We start from the raw sequence: 19481 nt of genomic DNA on the forward strand, positions 1-19481 counted from the left end.
GTTGGTACTTCGTGTTTTTCTTTCCCTCATGTGACAAACTGTGGCATTTAAATAAAGTTACATCACAAATTGATCTTGTAACTAGAGCCAGGTCGCATAGAGTACGCCTTTGTAATCAGTGGTCACAGTGCGAACTGTACAGCATCGTGGTCTAAATGAGCAGCAAATAGCAGAAAGTTAATAGAAAACAAACCCCAGTTGCCTTTCACACACGTTTTATGCAAATCTTCCCGCTCTGTTTTCACAGGGATTCAAATGGACACATACATTCTTTCGAACTAGGCAGCTGTTAATATACAATCTGTTAAATGACTGGATATCTGCATACTTATATGTACCTCTATCAGTTATGTTGAGGAACTTTCCCGTGTGTGCTTGTGTGGGGAAAAAGTCTCGAGTACATTTAAAATCATCATCTCAGTAAGACGTAGGATCACCTGGCAGGCTTTGCGTCGAAACCTCTGAAATACAGTTTGTCTAGAATACCCCAAACACAAAGCAAATCTCTGTAGCCAAACCTCTCGTACGCATTCAGTGAGCAGTAATCGCCATTTTAAACCAATAACCGCGGTGCTCCGGCTTTTACTTAATTATTCCCCATATTCCCAAAAGACTGGGTGATAGGAGAGGAAGATAATTGAAGTGATGGAGTAGAGAAGAGATGGGATCAAACACAAACCTCCCCCACAATCCCTAGTCCTCTACTCCTCCAGTGCCCCCTAGTCATTTTCTCATCTCATTATTTCAAGCTGATGTGCAGACATGCAATTTCTGATCTGAATGTCTGGTGTTGGAACTGAATCAAGTAATGTCATAGGCATCTTTTCCTTAATCCTATCTTTTAGTATTCACTACGGTGTAATAATCTGCTTCTCCATTATCTTCATCCCTGTTCTTTAAAGAAAAGATGGAAAAAAGGAGTCATAAGTCTTGTAAGGAGGAGGATATTTCAAATCAGCACCAACTTTGATGAAGTAGTGAAGCTGTAGGCACCAGATTTAGACAAGAATCACCTTTTATATGGGATTCAAAAAGATCCATTATAAATATGATAATAAATCAATTCAGCACATAAATTTCCTTTTCCAACCACACCGTTTTCAAACACACCTAACAGTCGCTAAGACAGAAATGTGGACAACAATGCAGAGGTGCATAAACATGCTAATGTAAATGTACATTAAAAAAGTAATTAATAAATGTGCCCAGCTACACTTTACCTCCCCTATCTGCCTGAGTTTATGTTTGGGCTGCACAGTAACTCAAAATGTGAAAATGCCAAACATCCCCAAGTGTATGACTGCCAGTTATGCTTCCTAGCTGTGCTATATTGGATTATCCAGGACAGAACTCAGGATTAGACTCCTCTTGTCGCCATGTCTCTCTTTTGCCAGTATATGACTAGGTTTAAATACCATACCTTGACAGGGATGGGGGAGTAATAACTCCAACTCAAAGGTTTCAAGTCAAGCATATTTCATACCACCATCCTGTACCTTTGAAAGAAGAGACATTTTCAGACCTCTGAACTTCTGCTCAGATGTTTTATTAATCTACTAAGCATAAACCATCACTAATAAATGCCATGATCTGACAGTACTAGCAACCAGTCCCTGAATTCATGGACATTAAAGACTCTCATTTTTTGCTGGTGTGAAGCTACTACTTTGGTTCACCCTTTGGGAATATTGTGGTAAGAACTTAGTCTCCCATTAGTGGCTTAGCCCTTAGCCTCAGGTCAATGGGCTCAATGGACAGACTCCGAGGAAGGCTGAACTAAAACTTGAAAGTTTATGGTTCCCTTGTGGGACATCAAGTGTTTGAGCCAAGATAAAAAAAAAAAAAGATGTCTCCACAGGGGTTTAAACCCATGGGTGCCTCTGATTATGCAGGACAAAGAGAGCTGGGCACCAGAAAGAAAAGCAGCAAGTAGATGGTTTAAAGGTAAAGTGAACTTGTTGCTGATAATGAACCTTTTTTGTAGCAAACATTTTAACTTGTAACAGTGAGGACAGCACTGGTAGAGCTCATCTCCATCAAGTGTCCAAGTCAACTCAATAAAACAGATGCACAATAGCAGGACCTTCCTTAAAGGGACTGCAGACATTAATATGCCTGTTTTATAAATACAGACTGTGTCGAAAAGTTTGCTGTCAAAAGGGGTCATTTTTTGGCATATCCTAAACGAAAGCTCGATCTTAAAAGGTTTCAGAGAGGTAACGCAGTGGTTGATAGGTGACTGAGTGATGCAAAAAAATAAATAAAATCACAGAAACCTGCAATGAAAACAAACTTTTTCACTAGTTATGCCGTCACTGCTTGTAAAACATACTTTGAAACACTATATTTTACCCCTGCAAACTGTGTGCTCTTCAGAGATTGTCAGAAATTTTCCAATTTGGAGCCTTTTCATGCTTCATTTGAGAATCTTGTCTGTTTTGAATCAACATATGTGAATAAGCTAGGCAGGTACAGCTAATCCAACAGAAACTTTGGGGGGCTGTGATGCTGTTCAGTGGTTGTGTATATATACACACATGTTATTTTGTGTCTAATCAAGAACAAACCCCAAGGAATAGCCCTAGCTCAGCTCTCGTGACTACAGAGAGGAGGTAGCTCTATCACTGGCATACACACACTCAGCTCTTCCAAGTCATTTCCACCCATGGGGACAAAAGCCCTATGTGGAGAAGCAGAAAGAGAGGATGACAGCCCTCAGTGGGGGAAGGCAAGGTTTTGGGGTTGCTGGAAAGGTTCACGGAGGGGATTAGTGGTTGTGTATTAGCTTGCATACATGCAGGTGTGTGACTAAATCTGTGTTTCTACTTGAATTGTTGTGTTCAGATGATCCTTGAGTGTACACTTGTCTGAACACCCTCCAGGAGCTGTGGACTGAGATGGGCTGATGTCAGGATTTCGAGCGAGGGGTTGTTTCATGCGCCGTGCTTGGACGGAGGAGGATTAATTTTTTTTTTGAGGAAGCAGTCGACAAAAGGGGGGGTAGAAGGGATTAAAAGAGGTGAATTTTAAAGTGAGGCTTGTTTACAGAGTCACAGGGTATATTTCCACAGGAAGACAGATATACACTACCTCTACACTGTTGAGAGATTAGGGAGGCATCCAAAAAATAGAGGAGGAGGGAAGGAGATTTGGGAAGGAGCAGAATTAGAAGATGCACTGGTATGTTCAGCCGGCGTTGCAGCGTTTGTGTGTTGTTTTGTATATACACAATACATGTATGTGTGGAAGTTGTGCAATGGATTGGCCACAATTACTTCTAATATGACAGCATGCGCGCAAACCTGTCAGAGCCCACAAATTTACAAACTCCTGCACACAAACATGCACACGCCGTTTTCACATTCGTGTCAGGAGTGAATTCAAACATTCTCCGCAGCCCTTAGACAAACATTACAGCCTGTTATCATCATTCATCCCTAAGGCAAACTGGACACTAGAGCTTGCTTGTGTGTATTCTCACACCGGCACACACACAGTGTGCACACAGTTATATACACCATTATTAACCTGTTAGAAAAATCTGATGCTAAGCCAAAGTAAAATGTTGATTCAGTGGAACGCCACACACAGATTACCAGTGGATTGTCCTTTTTTTTTTTTTTTTTACAGCCTTTCCAACCTTTGACTAACTTCATTTGCAATGTAAAATAAAATTAGAGATAAATAATACAATGAACCAATAAATAAAGCCCTGCGGCCCTATCCGGGTCTGAAGATTGTCAGTCTTCTGTGCATCAGCCAAATTTAAATCTGAAATTTGCATTTGAAATCATGCCTGTTGCATCTGTCATGCTAAAAGAGAAAGCAGCTCAAGAATTGCTCCTTGGGTGCACGAGTTACCCATGCCATGCGTACTAATGGACCTCCATACAATCGCGGATAATAGCTTTTTGAACTGTGTGCCGATAACAGGCTGGATTCTTTTCAATTTCTCTGTTTTACATTGAGCTGCAACAATACCCAATCCTGTTACTGATAACATTTCTCAGTTCTAACATTTGACATGTCTTCACAGAATGTAAAAAGGCTAAAGTATGGAAAGCCATTTAAAGACTTGATTGAATCAGTTGTGTCACAAGTGAGACACATTACTGTTTCAGCCTGTGCTTTGCATTTATGTATATAACCTGTGTCAGTCACAATTCAACGTTTAAGTGGCCATTTATTTCAGCCCCACTGGAATTTGCACCAGGTATGAGCGAGTGAAAAGAAAAAAGATAGCAAAGGAAATGGAGAGGAAGCTTGAAAGGAGAACTGGATGAATGGAGTGCTAGACTGGAAAATGAAGAAAAAGAAGGAGGAGGGTGGATGCCGGCTCAGGATAGACTGTCTGTTTAATGCACAGTCCATATAGCCTCTTTATCTCTCCCTCTCAGTACCCTGCTTTTTAGCTTCCTCATTCAAATGCAGGTCAGCTGTGTGCAAGTGAGGGGCGAAATAAAAAAAGATAGAAAATGGGACTGCAGCAGCAAGCGGAGAAAGATAGACCATCCTGCACTCTTCTGCCAATCAGTCTCTTCCGTCAAGTATTGCACCGCGTGTTGCTTGCTGCACGGAGTGCAGGGGCCCTCCCATTTAACTTGCCTATGTAAAAGGTTTTCTCACAGGCCTAAAGGAGGCGAGTGTTAGGGAGTAGATAAAGTAACCCTCTGCCTGATGGGTCTTGCTACAGGGAGGGAGAGACTGAGTAGAGGCGCAGAGAGGGAGTCAAGACCCCAGGAGTGTCTACCAAATACCTGAGGGAAAGCTGGGATTTAAGGAGGGAAACGGGACTGACGAAGGGAAGGGAAACTGGAGTAAGGTTATTTGCATCTACCGGATACCTTTTCATTTCCTTGTGTATTTCCATTGTGTATTTTGCTATCAGGTTATGTCAATGTAACCTTAAAGTTTATTGGACTAATTTCCAGGTCCATCTTTCTTTTTTAGTCTACTACGGTAACACTATAGTATTCACATTTCAGAAAAACCCTTATCTTATACTGGGCCTTAGTTCATGAACTGTCTGAAACAAGCTGATTTAGCTACCGTTTCTTTGAGGCCAACTTTCTATGAGTTCTCCTCATTGCCTCCAGGCGGAAGCAGGTGCTTGTGGGTATTTACATCATCGTTTTCTGACAAAGAGCTTTTGTAAACAAGCTGTAGACAAAGAAAAAAAGCTTTCCTCTTCTTTATTGGAATTAGCCGTCCCTCAATTAGATGTCAGAGCTGATATAAGATCTGGAAAATGGAAGTGGACAGCAAAAACATCAATAGCAAAGTTAACACTAATCACTTGCTTAATGTGGAACATAATGGTGGACTTAATCTTTCAATCATAAGCTGTATGAAACTGTGTCTATTTATGTCCCTGTTAATAAGTGCACATATGGGAAATGTGCTATAATACTGACTGACTATTATCTCACTGCACATTTTATTTATAGGGACTCTTACTTTAAATGTTTACAACTACAATACAAATAAAGAAAATTCAATATTTTGCTTTGATTTTTATGATTGCTTAAACAATATTGGAATTTTTTATTCTGAGCACTCCTCCTACAAAGCTTCATTTACCCCATCCACGCACCCACTAATAAAAATGCTTTTTCCTATGCCTAAGGACTTTTGCCCAACATTTAGACGCACTCTGATGGATGCATCTTGCCCAGGAATACTTTGACATGCAGACTGGGGGATTCGGGGCTCAAACTACCGACTGTCCAATTAGTAGATGACCCACTCAACCCCCTGTGCCACAGCCGCCCCCTAGCTTGCTTTATGATCAAACGTAAGCTATTCGTCTGCGTTTGATTATACATTTCCTGTGCAGAGCAAATTGTCGAGTCAGACAGAACATGTGGGTGAGGTTGCTTTGCCCACAGCCAAGAGACGGCCAGGGAAATCTCTCCTTTTGGCATCAAACAGATCCAAGAGTTGAAAACACTGATGGAAGCTGAACGTTTACAGCAGCCTGACCTTTTGGCTCACATGGGATTATTTATTTAAGTTTTGTCATGTTTAAAATGAGCAGTCAAATTAAACATGACAAAGATAATGAACAGAAAAGAAATTCACTCATCCATTCAAACCCTGTTTCCTTTACATTTAATTATTCATAATTTTTCAGCATACTTTATCATCTGTGTTAATTTGGAATTGTTCTTTCTAAATTTACTTTCAGTCCTTGCAGCATCTGCATATGCTTTAGAGTATCAACCAAAATCCTACGCCAGCGCAGCCTTACTCCTCACAGAGTTTACTGGGTACACTGAAAGAAAGCTTTATCAAACCACCATTGCAGTGATTTTTACCGTGCACAATATCAAAAGCAAATTAGGTAGAGAGAAAACAACACATAATTCCTTTAAAGCACTAAAAAACAAAACAAAGGTATACAGTGATGAGAAAACAGAAAAGCACTGTGCATTGCATTAGGCAACTCCAGCTATCTGAGGAACCTCTTGAGTGCAGGCCCATCAACAGAAAGTCACGCCTTTGATATGCCTGCTGAAACTTTTAATTCATTTACATTCATATTCCGACACTGGTACGTGGGCTTGGCATTTCCAAGACAGGAAACAGTGTCTTGTATTCCACCAAGATCTTAATCTCTATGGAGAGTGAGTAATACTGTATCTCACTTAAGGATTTGTTTTGATATTCCTTATATGTGAAGTTGTCTTTTCATTCCAAGTCTACAGGATGTTTTTCATCTCATTAGTGAGATCGGCTGTTATACATCTAAAAAATGTAAATTCTTGTATCTTTCTAACAAACCCATCAGGAAACCTCTCCAGAGGGGAGAAACAAAGCAGAAAAACAAGGGAACCAGAGGACAAATGGAAAAGCCATTCAGGTGAGTTTTGGCTTCTTGTTTTAAACAGTATACTAATGTTAGTGTTGCCAATATTGATATGCAATAGCAGTCATGTTTATGAGATAAGGACATGGCTTTTACCTTTTTCTCCAGTATTTCCAATTGCTCTTTATAGAAGCTGGATATAGTAGCAAGCTCCCTTTCTTTCATCTCCAGGTTTTGGGCCTGCAAGAGAGAGGGAGGAAGGAAAGGGAAAAAGGATAAGAATAAGGAGTATACCACTTTTTAAATGACATGTGAAGACCAGCTGTTGCAGATATTCTTTATAATGACATAGCACTTTGTTTTATGACATACATGTGTAAATTCTTGGATGGTACTGGTCAGTGTTTATTATGTCACATCAATATTGTAGTCTTGGGATCCGGTTTCATATAGTACTGTGCAAATGATTCAAGCTGCACCTTTCTTTATGTTTTGCTTCCAAGTTGCCAGACTTTGTCATTTTTAAATGGTCTCAGGTCTCCAAGTTTATGAAAGTCTTTTTAGATTTCTTCTTTGGACATTGGCTTCTTTTTCACTGAGTTTCAGTCCAGTCCTTGTACCTGACTTGTTTGTCACTTAACAGTAATCTATGAATCATTCAAGTGTGAAAAGGTACCCAACTTAAAAAGAAAAACCAGAGTTGTGCCTACACATGACAGACAACTCAGCAAAGAACCAATTTTAAATGATATCTTTAGGCACTTTGTTACTAACAGAATGTTCCAGTTGAATCTATGAAAGATACTGATGATAACACAGCTTGATCGCCATAAAAATAGTATTTTTGCACCAACAGGTGAGTCCCAAAGACCTGAAAACCTGGCATATTTTTGCATGGTGGGTGGTGCATCCTTAAAAAAGGGGGGAAAAAAGGAAAGAAAAAACAAAACCAGAGCGAAAAACAACAGCAACAACAAAAAATGTAGTAGCAGGCCTGAAGAAATGACTACAGCAGATGAACAGTATCTGAAAGTCATGTCCTTAACAAACAGGAAAACAAAATCCAGCAAAGACCTGACACAGGTCCTGAGTGATGCATTTGGACCTTTGGTTAATCCATCTACTGCTCACTGATGTCTCATCAGAAATGGTCTCAATGGAAAGGTGGCTGCCAAGGAGCCATTCTTAAAGATGGAAAACAGGAAGAAAAGAGAGGTTTGCCAAATACACAAGAACTAGACTGAAAATCAGTGGCAACAGGTCTGACAGTGTGAGGAATCCAGATTTTTGTTTCAAATAGTTGTCACTGTGTATGCTGAGGTCAGGAGATGTCCAACAGAGTGTGTGTAGAGCCGACTGTAAAACACAGACATGGTTTGGGGATGCATTTCAGCCAGTGGTGTTGGGGATCTCATCCAAATTCTGAACACAGAAAAGCATCTTCAGATCTGCAAAGTGTCTGATTGGCGATTGCTTCATTTTCAGCATAAAATTAGCTCAAACACACTGCCAATGCACTAAAGTCATAAAGTCAACATTATTCAATTCTATTTATATAGGACCAATTCACAACAAGAGTCACCTGAAAGTGCTTTATATTGTAAGGTAAAGGCCCCATAATAAAATAATAAAAATCATAAGTGAAGCAGTGTGGCACATCTTGGGAGAATGGAACAAAAGGCAGCAAACATCCAAAGAAGAGCTTTGAATGTCCTTCAAGAAGTCTGAAGAACTATTCCTAAAGACTACTTGAAGAAATGACAAGAAAGCTGCGTAAGAGACTTCAGACAGTTTGAAGAATAAAGGTGGTCACACCAAATATTGACTTTCAAGCTTGTTGAAAATGTAAAAACACCTTTTTCTTTGACTCATATACTGTATTTCCAAGTATTACTGCATATTTCAATTAATCACTGCACCAGCTTCCCATTTTTTGGAAAAAAATAAAGAAATAAAGTGTGGATCATCAATTTTGGATCGTATTGTGCATCTTTGTGTGTGAATGGGTGGATGACTGAATGTAGTGTGAAGCGCTTTGGGGTCCTTAGGGACTAAGTAAAGCACTATACAAATACAGGCCATTTACCCATTTAGGACTCAATGTGTGCTCATTTAAAGACTGCAATGTAGCGCTAAAAGCCTCAAGACTTTCAGCGAAACCCTGAACTGGAAAAATACAGCAAAATATCAACTCTGACTACACAGTCCACCCACTGTAAATCAAAGTAGGAATACACGGTTACTAACAGTAACCATCATGCAAAATAATTGTTTTTAAATCACAAAATAATAAGTCAAATAATAAGACAGACAACATATATATGCCACTTGTTACTGTAGCTACAGAGTACAGTATTTGGAAGTACTTGCAGAGTCTACATTTCAGAAAGTCCGTACGTTTCACTAGCACTGGAACTGCACTGGAACTGTTTTGCCCACTGTGCAATCATAATCTGAGTACATAACTGATCTAATATATAGAACTCAATACTGATATAATATTGTGCAGTTGTAGAATTGCCGGAGCAAAAGAGCCACAGGCAAAAAACACTAACACTTTTTTAAGTTACACTTTCCAGATTTTTACCAAGAAAATGCAAGCCAAACTACAAAAGGCCCTCCATCTATTCACTGCTAGTGAGCACACAAAACATAGAAACCTGCCCTTTAACAACACATTTAGATATGGGGGATACACAGATAGCACAAGGAGAACTTTCTAAGTATGATTATATCCTTCACAAGTTTATAGTTATGTATTTTTCCAGGAACATGTATGTGTTCTTATCTATACACTACTTTATTTATATAGTTTGATGAAAGTCTATGATCATACACATCTACATCACAAAGTAACACACAGCAATTAACAACAAAACAGCTATTTAAGGTTATGTCCATGCATTGTAACAAAACTTACAAAACTATTCAGGTAGCATGAGACTGGGACAGCTGTGGCTGACATGGCGTCGCTGGCGTTAAGATGAGGTGAATGGTTTAGCCAAGTTTTGACAGGCAGCGAGGTGGCAGATTGGCTGTAGGAAGACCCATAGTTTGGGCCATGACGTAGCAGCATGCAAGCAGAGGAGGACAGGAGGCAGACGTCAAAAAGATACACTGAAAATGAGCTTTAAATCAGCTTTAAGTCAGAAATACGCATGCATGGTGGCTGCAAAGAAAATGCTTGTTGTAAAGGAGAACTGTTATGGAGTCACCTTCTTTTAACTGCTTGAGAATTTAAAGTGAGTCGATATTATTTCATATTACAAAAAAAAAGGGCAGAAAATAACTTCTTTATAAGAAATACTGATTCAAATAACCACTGTATCTTCTTTTAAGATTAACTGTAGCAAAGGTGTAAAGACAAGTGACAAAAGCAAGAAAAAGAACTGTGCAAGTAAGGAAGCAATGTCACAAATGTCACGCAGGCACACTACAGATCAGGGTTGTTTAACCATGCCTTGAGCTCAGTGTGTGATATTACTGGATGTTATTCACTGAGCCAATTTAAGAACCTCTGATCACAACATTTAAAATGGAAAAAAGAAAGATACAATGAATTGAATAAACAAACATGGCCTGGAACATAAAAGCAAGAAAGTATTTTGCTTGGACAGTCACTGACTCATTTAGCAATAAAAAGGTACGGTGCTCTTTCTATGAGAACATGATATTCAGAACACAGGCATTATACAGTAATAAAGCTAACTAAGGTGAGCTTAAATTCAACTGTTGCTCCAAAAACCCTGCCAGCTGGTTGAGGACCCAAGTGTTTACATACATATGTTAAAGGTTTCATCATGCAGCAGTTAAAAAACCCAAACAGCTGCAAAATCTTAATTGCATATAGATAGCCAAGTTGCATCAGCCTTAGAAGAGTTAGCTAAACGAGCACGCTGTGCATGAGATGGTTGAATTCTCTCTACCTGTAATCTATAAAGGTGAACGTACGGTATGTGTATGTGTGTCTACATTTTAAAAATGAATGCCAATTAGTGTTCATGAAGGGCATTTATGAATGCAAATTATATCTAACCAATATGGGTAATGAGTGAAGCAGTGCTACAACAGTATGAACACGACATGGTGCATGAACACAATGTAAGTGGCTGCGGGTGCCGCAGCAAAAGGCAACAATGGGCCCTGGATTTATAGAGAACTGAAACAGAAAGACTGTATTACACACGCATGTGGACACACACCATCACACACACACACTGTGTGATGGTGTAATGATGACTGATTACTGTACTGAGTTGTGCATTAGCGAGAGCGATATAGATCAGATGGAACAACAACATCTTCCCTGACTGATCTACTGATCTTCCCTGCTTTTTGCTGATATGGTGGGTACAACCATGCAGACGCACACTCTTACGCTGATTGACATCACATTTATTGTAATCCAATCTCATCCTAACTTAACAGTCGCATGTATTCCCAAGGAACACATCTGTAAATCCCCGTACTGTGCTCACAGAGCTTTCCCTTTCTACACTGACGCTTAAGGGATGTGAGTGTATATATGTGTTTGTGAGTAAAATCACCTCTGCCAGCAGCACAGATGATGTGTAATTTTCTAGCTGAATACCTCCCAAAGTGTTGTTGTGTGGAATGGTGGCGGCAGCATACTCACAGCCTCGCTTTAATGCACAATGAAAACATGACATTTGAATAGAGAAGAGAGAGTGAGAGAGAGAGAGGAGAGAGAGCAAGAAGGGAAGAGCAAGAAAAAAAACGTGATTTAAAAAAAAAAAAAAGAAAGAAAGAAAAGAAGCAGGCACTAGCGATGGTGGTGTTGCTTACCCAGGCATCCAAATCTGCAGGCTGGGAGAGAGAGAAGGAGCAGGAGTTAGTTAGACAGTAGAGGATATAAGAAAGGCACAGGGTTGGAGTAGATGGTTAAAGAGACAAAGAGGAAGAGCAAACAACCAACAAGTATATTATGAGAGTGAAGAAGGAAGGTGAGGTAGAGATATATAAAGAAAGGGGGCGAAAAGCAAGAGAAGAAAGAAATGAAAAGGATCAAGGACAGAACAAGGTTAATACATCACACTGCAGAGCAAGTGGTTAAGATTTAAACTTAATTTGCCAGATATAAAATGTCACCCGAGATGTCATTCTAGCCTTCAAACGATGGCAAGTTTATTTATATGGCACATTTCATTTACTCATAGCACTCATAATACATCCAGTATATTGCAACATGGACTCTCTAACCAAGTAACTTTATATCACAAGTGTCAAAATCTTCATACTCTACATGTTTTTGGATCTAAACAAGTCTCACGGTCCTCACTACCCTGTCAGTTTTCCATTCACACTCCCTGTCCTGACCACCTATATGCCCTGTTTCACTTCACTGCCTTGTATCTCATGATGTGCCTTGATTTTTTTCTTCAGTTGAGAGAGAAGAGATTATCTTTACACTTTTAAAAGAGTGTAAAAAAAGTAGAAACCACAACATAGAGTTGGTAGACAAAGTATGCAAAAATGGACCATGTGTATATCCTGTTCTTATGTGTTGATGCATGCTCAATAATCCAGGTAAGTGACTTCTTCAGAGACTGAGAAGTCTCTCTGGCTTAAAAAAACAACAACAACAACAACAACAAAAAAAAAAAAACTACAGATGATTTACTGTTAGTTTAAGCCTCAACTTTTAGTTTTAACAATAACAGTTCAATTGCAATTATACATGTGTATGATTACTGTTTGCTTTAAGACCTCTTAGTAGGCCAGCCAAGACTAGCTGTTCACCAACTGTATTTATATGATCATTTATAAGCCTCAATACGAGTCTTTACTACCATAATAAAATCTTATAATACGGCATATTCTTGAATATCACCAAATCAAAAACATTCTGTTAAGGAATTTGAAGTCCTACCAAGTACCGCCAGTCTGGCATTAGACACAGGACAGAAAGGGGCAGATTAGAGCAGTAGGTGGCTCAAATGTTGCTATGCCTCATAAAGACACCATTCAGTTAAATGAGGTGAACTCACAAAGCCAGTTGCGGCAGAATGCATGTGTGTGTTGGGTAATCCGTGTAACGGATACAGCCGATGCCATCTGTTTAACCTCCCTGCTCTTCAATGGCTGGCCCTAAACCAAGTATGTGTCTGAATGTGACTGTGTTTGTGCTGTGTGTATGTAGACCCCAGCAGTGCTCACAGGAGTGTGGCGGTCCCATTTCCATAGATGAAAGACTTAGAAGATAGGTGAAGGGGCTTGTTGTGATACAAATGCAGACAAACTCACACCCAAGCAGTTTGGTGCAGTTCATGGGCCATAGCCCACATAGCATTTCAGATGCATCCACTCATTGTTTTCCAGCTCCGAGCTCCCTGATGACCAGCAGTTAGCAGCCTCAATGTGAACATTAAGAGTCTGAATCCACTGAGCTAGCAATAACACAGCCAAAGAAGAATTCCAATTAGACTAGGGTTAATTCCCAGGGACTTCAACCTAGATCAAGCCAATACATATAGAATTCACTGTGATCCCGCAGTTAACAGAAACACATACAACTGGTTTATAACCGTCTGCAGATCAGATTATGTTTGTATGTAGATCAGGCCAACAGTTTAGGAATATTCCTTAAAAAATTATTAGACTGCAGGTAACTGTACCAACAACATTTCAAATTTAGACTTTAACAAATTTTAAAGTTGCTCTTCTTACTACTGAATCGTTTGGTTAAGGCAAAGTTGGTGTCTGTGCAGGAGGCAGGACACATGACGTTCACTTCCTCACTGTGAATTCTCCAGACAATTACCCATGCTGTTCTCAGACGTGTGCAATCAGATATCACAGGGAGTTATTTGCTTCTTCAGCTGCACTGATCTTACTAGATGCTTTTTGGTGCTTTTGAGTCTTACAGAACAAACATTTGGATCATTCCTCCCTAAAGTCCTCCTTCAGTCTTACTTCCATGTCTCAGTTGAACAGCCATCTTCTGGTCATCCCACAGTATCTCAATTGGGTTGAGATCAGGACTGACCTTGCCATTCCAAAATCTGAATTTTCATATTTCATCAATATATTTTGTAGATAGCGAATCTACAAGTTTTTATCCATCTTTCATGTGGTTTGAGTTGACAGCCCTAACAGTCTAATGTGAAATTTCTTTAAACCCTTTTTAAATTCACTCCTTCAATAATTGAACGGCATCCAGAACCTGAGTTAGCAAAGCAGCCCCAAACTGTGATGCTTCATACAGCATCCTTCACAAATGGGATGAGATTCTGGAGTTGGTCTGCATTGCCTTTTATTCTCCAAACATAGGATTATGCATTTTTGTCTCATGTGGGCAAAGAACAAAGTGGTCAGGAAGTTTTGTGGAACATCCAGGTCTGTGGCAAACTACAGACACACTTAAATGTTTTTTTGGAAAGCAGTGTTCATTTTTGTTTGAGTCCTTCTACTAACATTACCCTTAGAGAAGTAAAATTTGTACAGTTGTAGAGATTTATGCAGGGTTTTTTTGCTTTTCCACCTCTTGGGGTTTGCATGTTGTGCTCTTGGTCGTTTTTCCAGGACACTGACTTCTAGGGAGAAAACTACAGTTGCAGTGCAAGGAAGCAAAATAATGACACCCCCTCCACACAACCACACCAATTTAATGGATCTCAATAGATTTGATTAATCTATGCTGAGCTGAATTGTGTTTGCTGGGTGTATCATGAGGGTCAACAGATGCTTCATGCTTCATTTAGACTTGAAATGTTAGAGCAACACTGTGTGTGTGTGTGTGTGTGTGTGTGTGTGTGTGTGTGTGTGTGTGTGTGTGTGTGTGTGTGTGTACACATGTCTGTCTCTCTGTGGGAGTTAAAAACTGAATAACAGTGGCAGAGAATGTGACACTTCACTAAGAACGTGCGTGCACGTCAAGATGAGACCTTTTGGTCTGCAAAGCCACCTCACATGGTGAGAAATGCTTCCTTGAAAATCAATTATGTAAATACTGAATTATGCAAATGGTACATTTGAATAAATCTGTGTTTGGGGAGAAAAGATTTTGCCGTGGTTTTATACTCGCAGTCAGGAGAGGCGAGAGAGAAGATGAGGAAAGAGGGCTAAAATGAGGATTAGGCTGGAGAATGTCACTGGCAGACACAGTTTATGCAGTTTAACTCCTGATTTGGCTTTTTAATTAGGGAGAAAGAGGTGGAGAGGAAGAGAGAACGGCACAAACACAGACAGAGAGGAGAAAACAAGGGCTAATTCAGTGGCAGCTTTCTTCCTGCCATCTCAAATGAAGTAAGCACATTCATCACTTGTGCCAGTAATAAACACCATGGGTAAAGCTAAGTGCTGTCACCCCACCACTCGTTTGGTTGTTGCCATCTTCACTAAAAATCTACTGGTACCGATGAAGAGCATTTGTATGAACTTGAGCTTACACATGTCCATCACTTTTAAAAAGACATAAGTCACAATCTGTACAGGTCACTGACAATTTTAATTATTTACCACTTTTTTTAATCATTTCCCCCCTTTTATTTAAATAAAACTCCACTAATTCAAAATGTGAACCAAACAACAATTTATAACTGGGTTAATTTTTTATTTACAGGTAGCAGCAGGGGCATCGTGCACCATTACTTGCCCTCTCCAATGGATAAGGGCAGATACATCAAACAATGAGTAACAGAAGCCAGAGACAGTGTGTGATGCGTGTCAAACGTTTTCATCCACTGTTTTATAAAAAACTCATTGACACTGTATTCACAGCTGCAGGTTGGAGTATTACATCCATGTGACAGTCACAACTAATATCCCAAACATACATTCACATCAGTTCTCCATAAATATCTTAATTTTACAAAGTTTGCTTCCTAAAACAGTAATTGGCTACCATACTATGATTCTGTCATAAATCAAGTCATTTTTTTATTGAATAACAGAAAAACTGGACACTACATTAGATACACCTTGGTCGTACTGGGTCGGAGCCCCTTTCACCCTCAGAACTGCCTTACTTCTTTGTGGCCATTTGAATATAGCAAACTCATAGTTATCTTTAAGGGATTATAGCGCAACAGTGACACATTATTTGCAATAACACAACGTAAGTCAAGCACAAAGGTAGCTTTACATTTATTTTAACAGTAACCACAGCACTTAGTTAGGAGATACAAACACCCACAACCACCCACACACACACAGGACAACTGTACCCTCATCCATACAATAATAACATGGACTGAACCACCACTCACAACCACTAGCACTTTATATAGCCTCTGTAGAAATTATCCACATATCTCACATATCTTAATTGCACTACTGTATAATTCTGTGTAAATAATCATTCTGTACATACGATAATTTTTAATTCTACAACTGTTTATAACCTGCATAGTTCACATTTCTGTATAGCTGTATATCTCATATTCTGTATAGTTTTTCATATTTATATCCTGTTCATAGCTTGTACTCACTACAGCCTGTACATACTTCTAGTTATAGCATATTCATAACATACCTTCATACCGTGCACATTATAACATACCATAATAGACCCATTTCTGTAATATACTTACATATCTATATTATTGCTAATATATATTTGTAATATATCTATATCGTGGCTAAAGCACTTCTGGATGGATGCAAACTGCATTTCGTTGCCTTGTACCTGTGACGTGCAATGACAATAAAGTTGAATTCTATTCTATTCTATTAACCTCCCACCTTCAGATGGCTGCCCCTCCCTGAGCATTGTGCAGCCAGAGGTTTCTTCCTGTTAAAAGGGAGTTGTTGGGTTTTTTTTTTTACTTACACTATGTCCACTCGTCAAGTGCTTGCTCAAAGAGCGATGGTTTGATTGTTGGAGTTTTTCTCTATTATTGTAGGGACTAAAGCTTACAATACAAAGCGCCTTGAGGTGACTGAATTGACCTGAACTGAATTAACCTTCTATCTTGGCCAGAGTTGCACAATATTGTCACACAATAAAACTGAAAAATATTTTCTACCTGGGAAGTTGTATTTCTTGGTGCTTTAACACCACATTACCTCATCAGCAATTTTGATGAGTTTGAACTGTTGATACAATCCAACTGTTGTAGCACAAATCTAGACTCATGAGACCAGGCAACAATCTTCTACTGCCCAACTTCTGGTGAACCCAGGCCAACCGTAGCTTCAGTTTTCTGTTCTTAGCCGACTAGAATGGCACCTGGTGTGGTCTTAAGCAGCTGTAGACATTGTGCTCAAATGTTAAACATGTAGAGTCCAACAGAGATACTCTTCTTCATACCTTGGCTGGAAAGAGTGCTTACTGGTTTGAACTTTAGACGCATTGCAGCATCGATGTGCTGTCATGTGACTGGGTGATGATTAGGTCTCTGCATTAATGGGCAGTTGAACAGCTGTACTTGACAAACGTGGCCATTGAGTTTACATCTTCTGTAACAACTGGACTGAATTTACAATTCATAGTTGATACACAAAAACAAACAGCAGGGGGTGTTAGTAAGAAACAGGGTGATGTTTACATACATGAGCATAAATCCTCACCCTGACATCTGTTTATGAAGTACATAGCTGCATGCAGCCACAAGAGACACGTGAAACCAAACATGAGAACGCACACACAGTGTACTACAAACACAAAAGGCATGAATTGGTTAGTCTAGCTGTTTGCTCATTAAATGTGTGTTGTTGTCACATAGCTGGGGGAGGTTAAATGAATTAACACTTCATCGTCAGCCTGCTTTGCACCACAGACTGTCACAGAGACAGAGTGAAAAAGACACTAAGATGAAAAAAAATGAAAGGAGGGATCGAGGAAAAATGATGCAATTCAACTAAAAAGAAAGAGGCTTTGTTGGACAACTGGGTAATAGTAAAAGAAAGCAAAAACAAAACAAAACTGCAAATAGAATTTTCTTAAGTAATATCTTGGTAATTTTGAGACTTCCACATGAAACAAAAACAAAAGCTAGAATCAAATAAAACTTTCACGTAAAACAAATTCAGGGTCAGCACTCCTGCCTTTGTTTTTCTCTGTGGAAGCTTCAGCCCAGTCAACCTAACATTTTACTTTAACAATTAGCAAAAACTCCTAAAATTTTTAAAACCTTTGACTCATACTTTGAGTGTTCAAACATTAATCATTATAGCCTCCTATGAGAACAATTATCTGAGAGGAATTATTTTTTTCCCTGTGGATAATAGGTCTTGTCCAGCCGTCTCATTACATCACAACCACTCTCCTGGAGAGTGGAGAGGTATTCCAGTCCTACACATTTGTCCTTTGAACTGACAGGATTTGTACGAGGCGCTCACTCGCTGCTCGGCACCGATCAAAATCTCCTCATCCGGTGAGCGCTCTGCTCGTCAGCAATTACTGTTGCTTTAGACGATGTACGGTGCGAGTGTGTGAGCGAGTGAGAGTGTGCACAAAGGGCTTAGCTGCTTTAACATGCAGAAAAGATGTCAAGTCTGTGATTACACTAGCTGATAACAAGTGGTTTAGCCGTGTGTGAATGTGTGTGTCTGAATCGCTTGTACTTCATCCTCAGTCGGCTTCTATAAAACGCCGTGTGCACCTTCACAGCACGTCATTCTGCTGGACTCAAACGCCTCTCTTATGGTGAACCCACTCAGTTTCAGTACAAATTCCTCTCAATCCACTGCAATATCTACACATGCTTTTCCACAAGCATTCTTTTTATTGATCAAGTATCTCCTCTCTCTTGTCATCCTCCTGTCTCTGTGTCTTTGGCCAATAACCAGGCCTGGTTATCTAGTCAGACAGTCATAGTGAGACGTCTTCATTTGTAAGGGCTATAGTAATAAATTATCTTCTATCTGCCTTTCAGCTACTACTGTCTTTCCCCAACTGTGTTTCTCTACTTCTGAGCTCTATGGATCATCTTTAGCCTAATGCTGCCATTTTCTACCGCAGCCAGCCATCATAACAGTCACAATTACTTCTCAGGCTACTATAATGGGTGGGTCAAGACAAAACGAATGGTGCTAGACAAAGAAAAGCAAACACATTGAATGTGACTGCATCTAAAATGTCAGGCTAAATTAAATGTTGGTGTTTCCATAAAGATTTCTAGTCAGGCAGCCAAAAAAAAAAAAAAAGAAAAACAAATGTGGAAAGATAAATACTGAATGAAAGTACAACCTCAAGCAGTGATCACCTGATCTTGTACACCTACAAGATCAGATAATCTGCTCTATAATCATGTGAAACTATTGAATTAGGTGTAGGTTATCTTGCCTTAATGAAAAAGTATCCCATGAATTAGAGCTGAAGCCACACGCTTGTTGCTCGATTCGTATACTTGAAGTAATTAGAACAGACAGAATAGCGTAGCCACAGGCCAAATCAGCAAGGAGGTATACAATTCCAGGCAAGTATATAAATGAGTATGTTAATAAATAATATCCTAACGCTTAGTGTATGTAATCACAGAGATAATGGAAACAGTTAATTAAAAGATAAAGGTTAAAGTAATCAATAAAAGTGTGGCAATGTGCTGAAACAACAGCAGAGAGATCTTTTGCAGAGAATTCTACTCAGTAATGAGACAAATGTCTTTTAGACTTAGACAGCAGGGGGGCCTGCTGGTTAGTGAGAACATCTTGTAGCTGAAAGGCTGCATATTCAGTGCAAAACACAACATTTCCAGTCTTGTCAAGTGTC

The 19481-nt window shown here is 39.5% G+C and overlaps 1 protein-coding gene across 3 annotated transcripts in view; it reads right to left on the reverse strand.

The window, feature by feature from the left end:
* chchd6b (coiled-coil-helix-coiled-coil-helix domain containing 6b) overlaps nucleotides 1–19481 on the reverse strand; it is a 56145-nt gene that overhangs the window by 28651 nt on the left and 8013 nt on the right. For 2 of the 3 annotated variants that reach the window (XM_084927954.1, XM_084927953.1), the window contains exons 5-6: nucleotides 11615–11635; nucleotides 6965–7048 (exon numbers count right to left, since the gene is read on the reverse strand). In XM_084927954.1, coding sequence (XP_084784080.1) covers nucleotides 6965–7048; nucleotides 11615–11635 — 105 coding nt within the window. The remainder of the gene's footprint in view (nucleotides 1–6964; nucleotides 7049–11614; nucleotides 11636–19481) is intronic. The other variant, XM_084927955.1, reaches the window with a different exon arrangement.

This window comes from Perissodus microlepis, chromosome 5 (genome assembly GCF_051167445.1).
Source record: "Perissodus microlepis isolate ML-2025 ecotype Zambia chromosome 5, ASM5116744v1, whole genome shotgun sequence".
NCBI lineage: Eukaryota > Metazoa > Chordata > Actinopteri > Cichliformes > Cichlidae > Perissodus > Perissodus microlepis.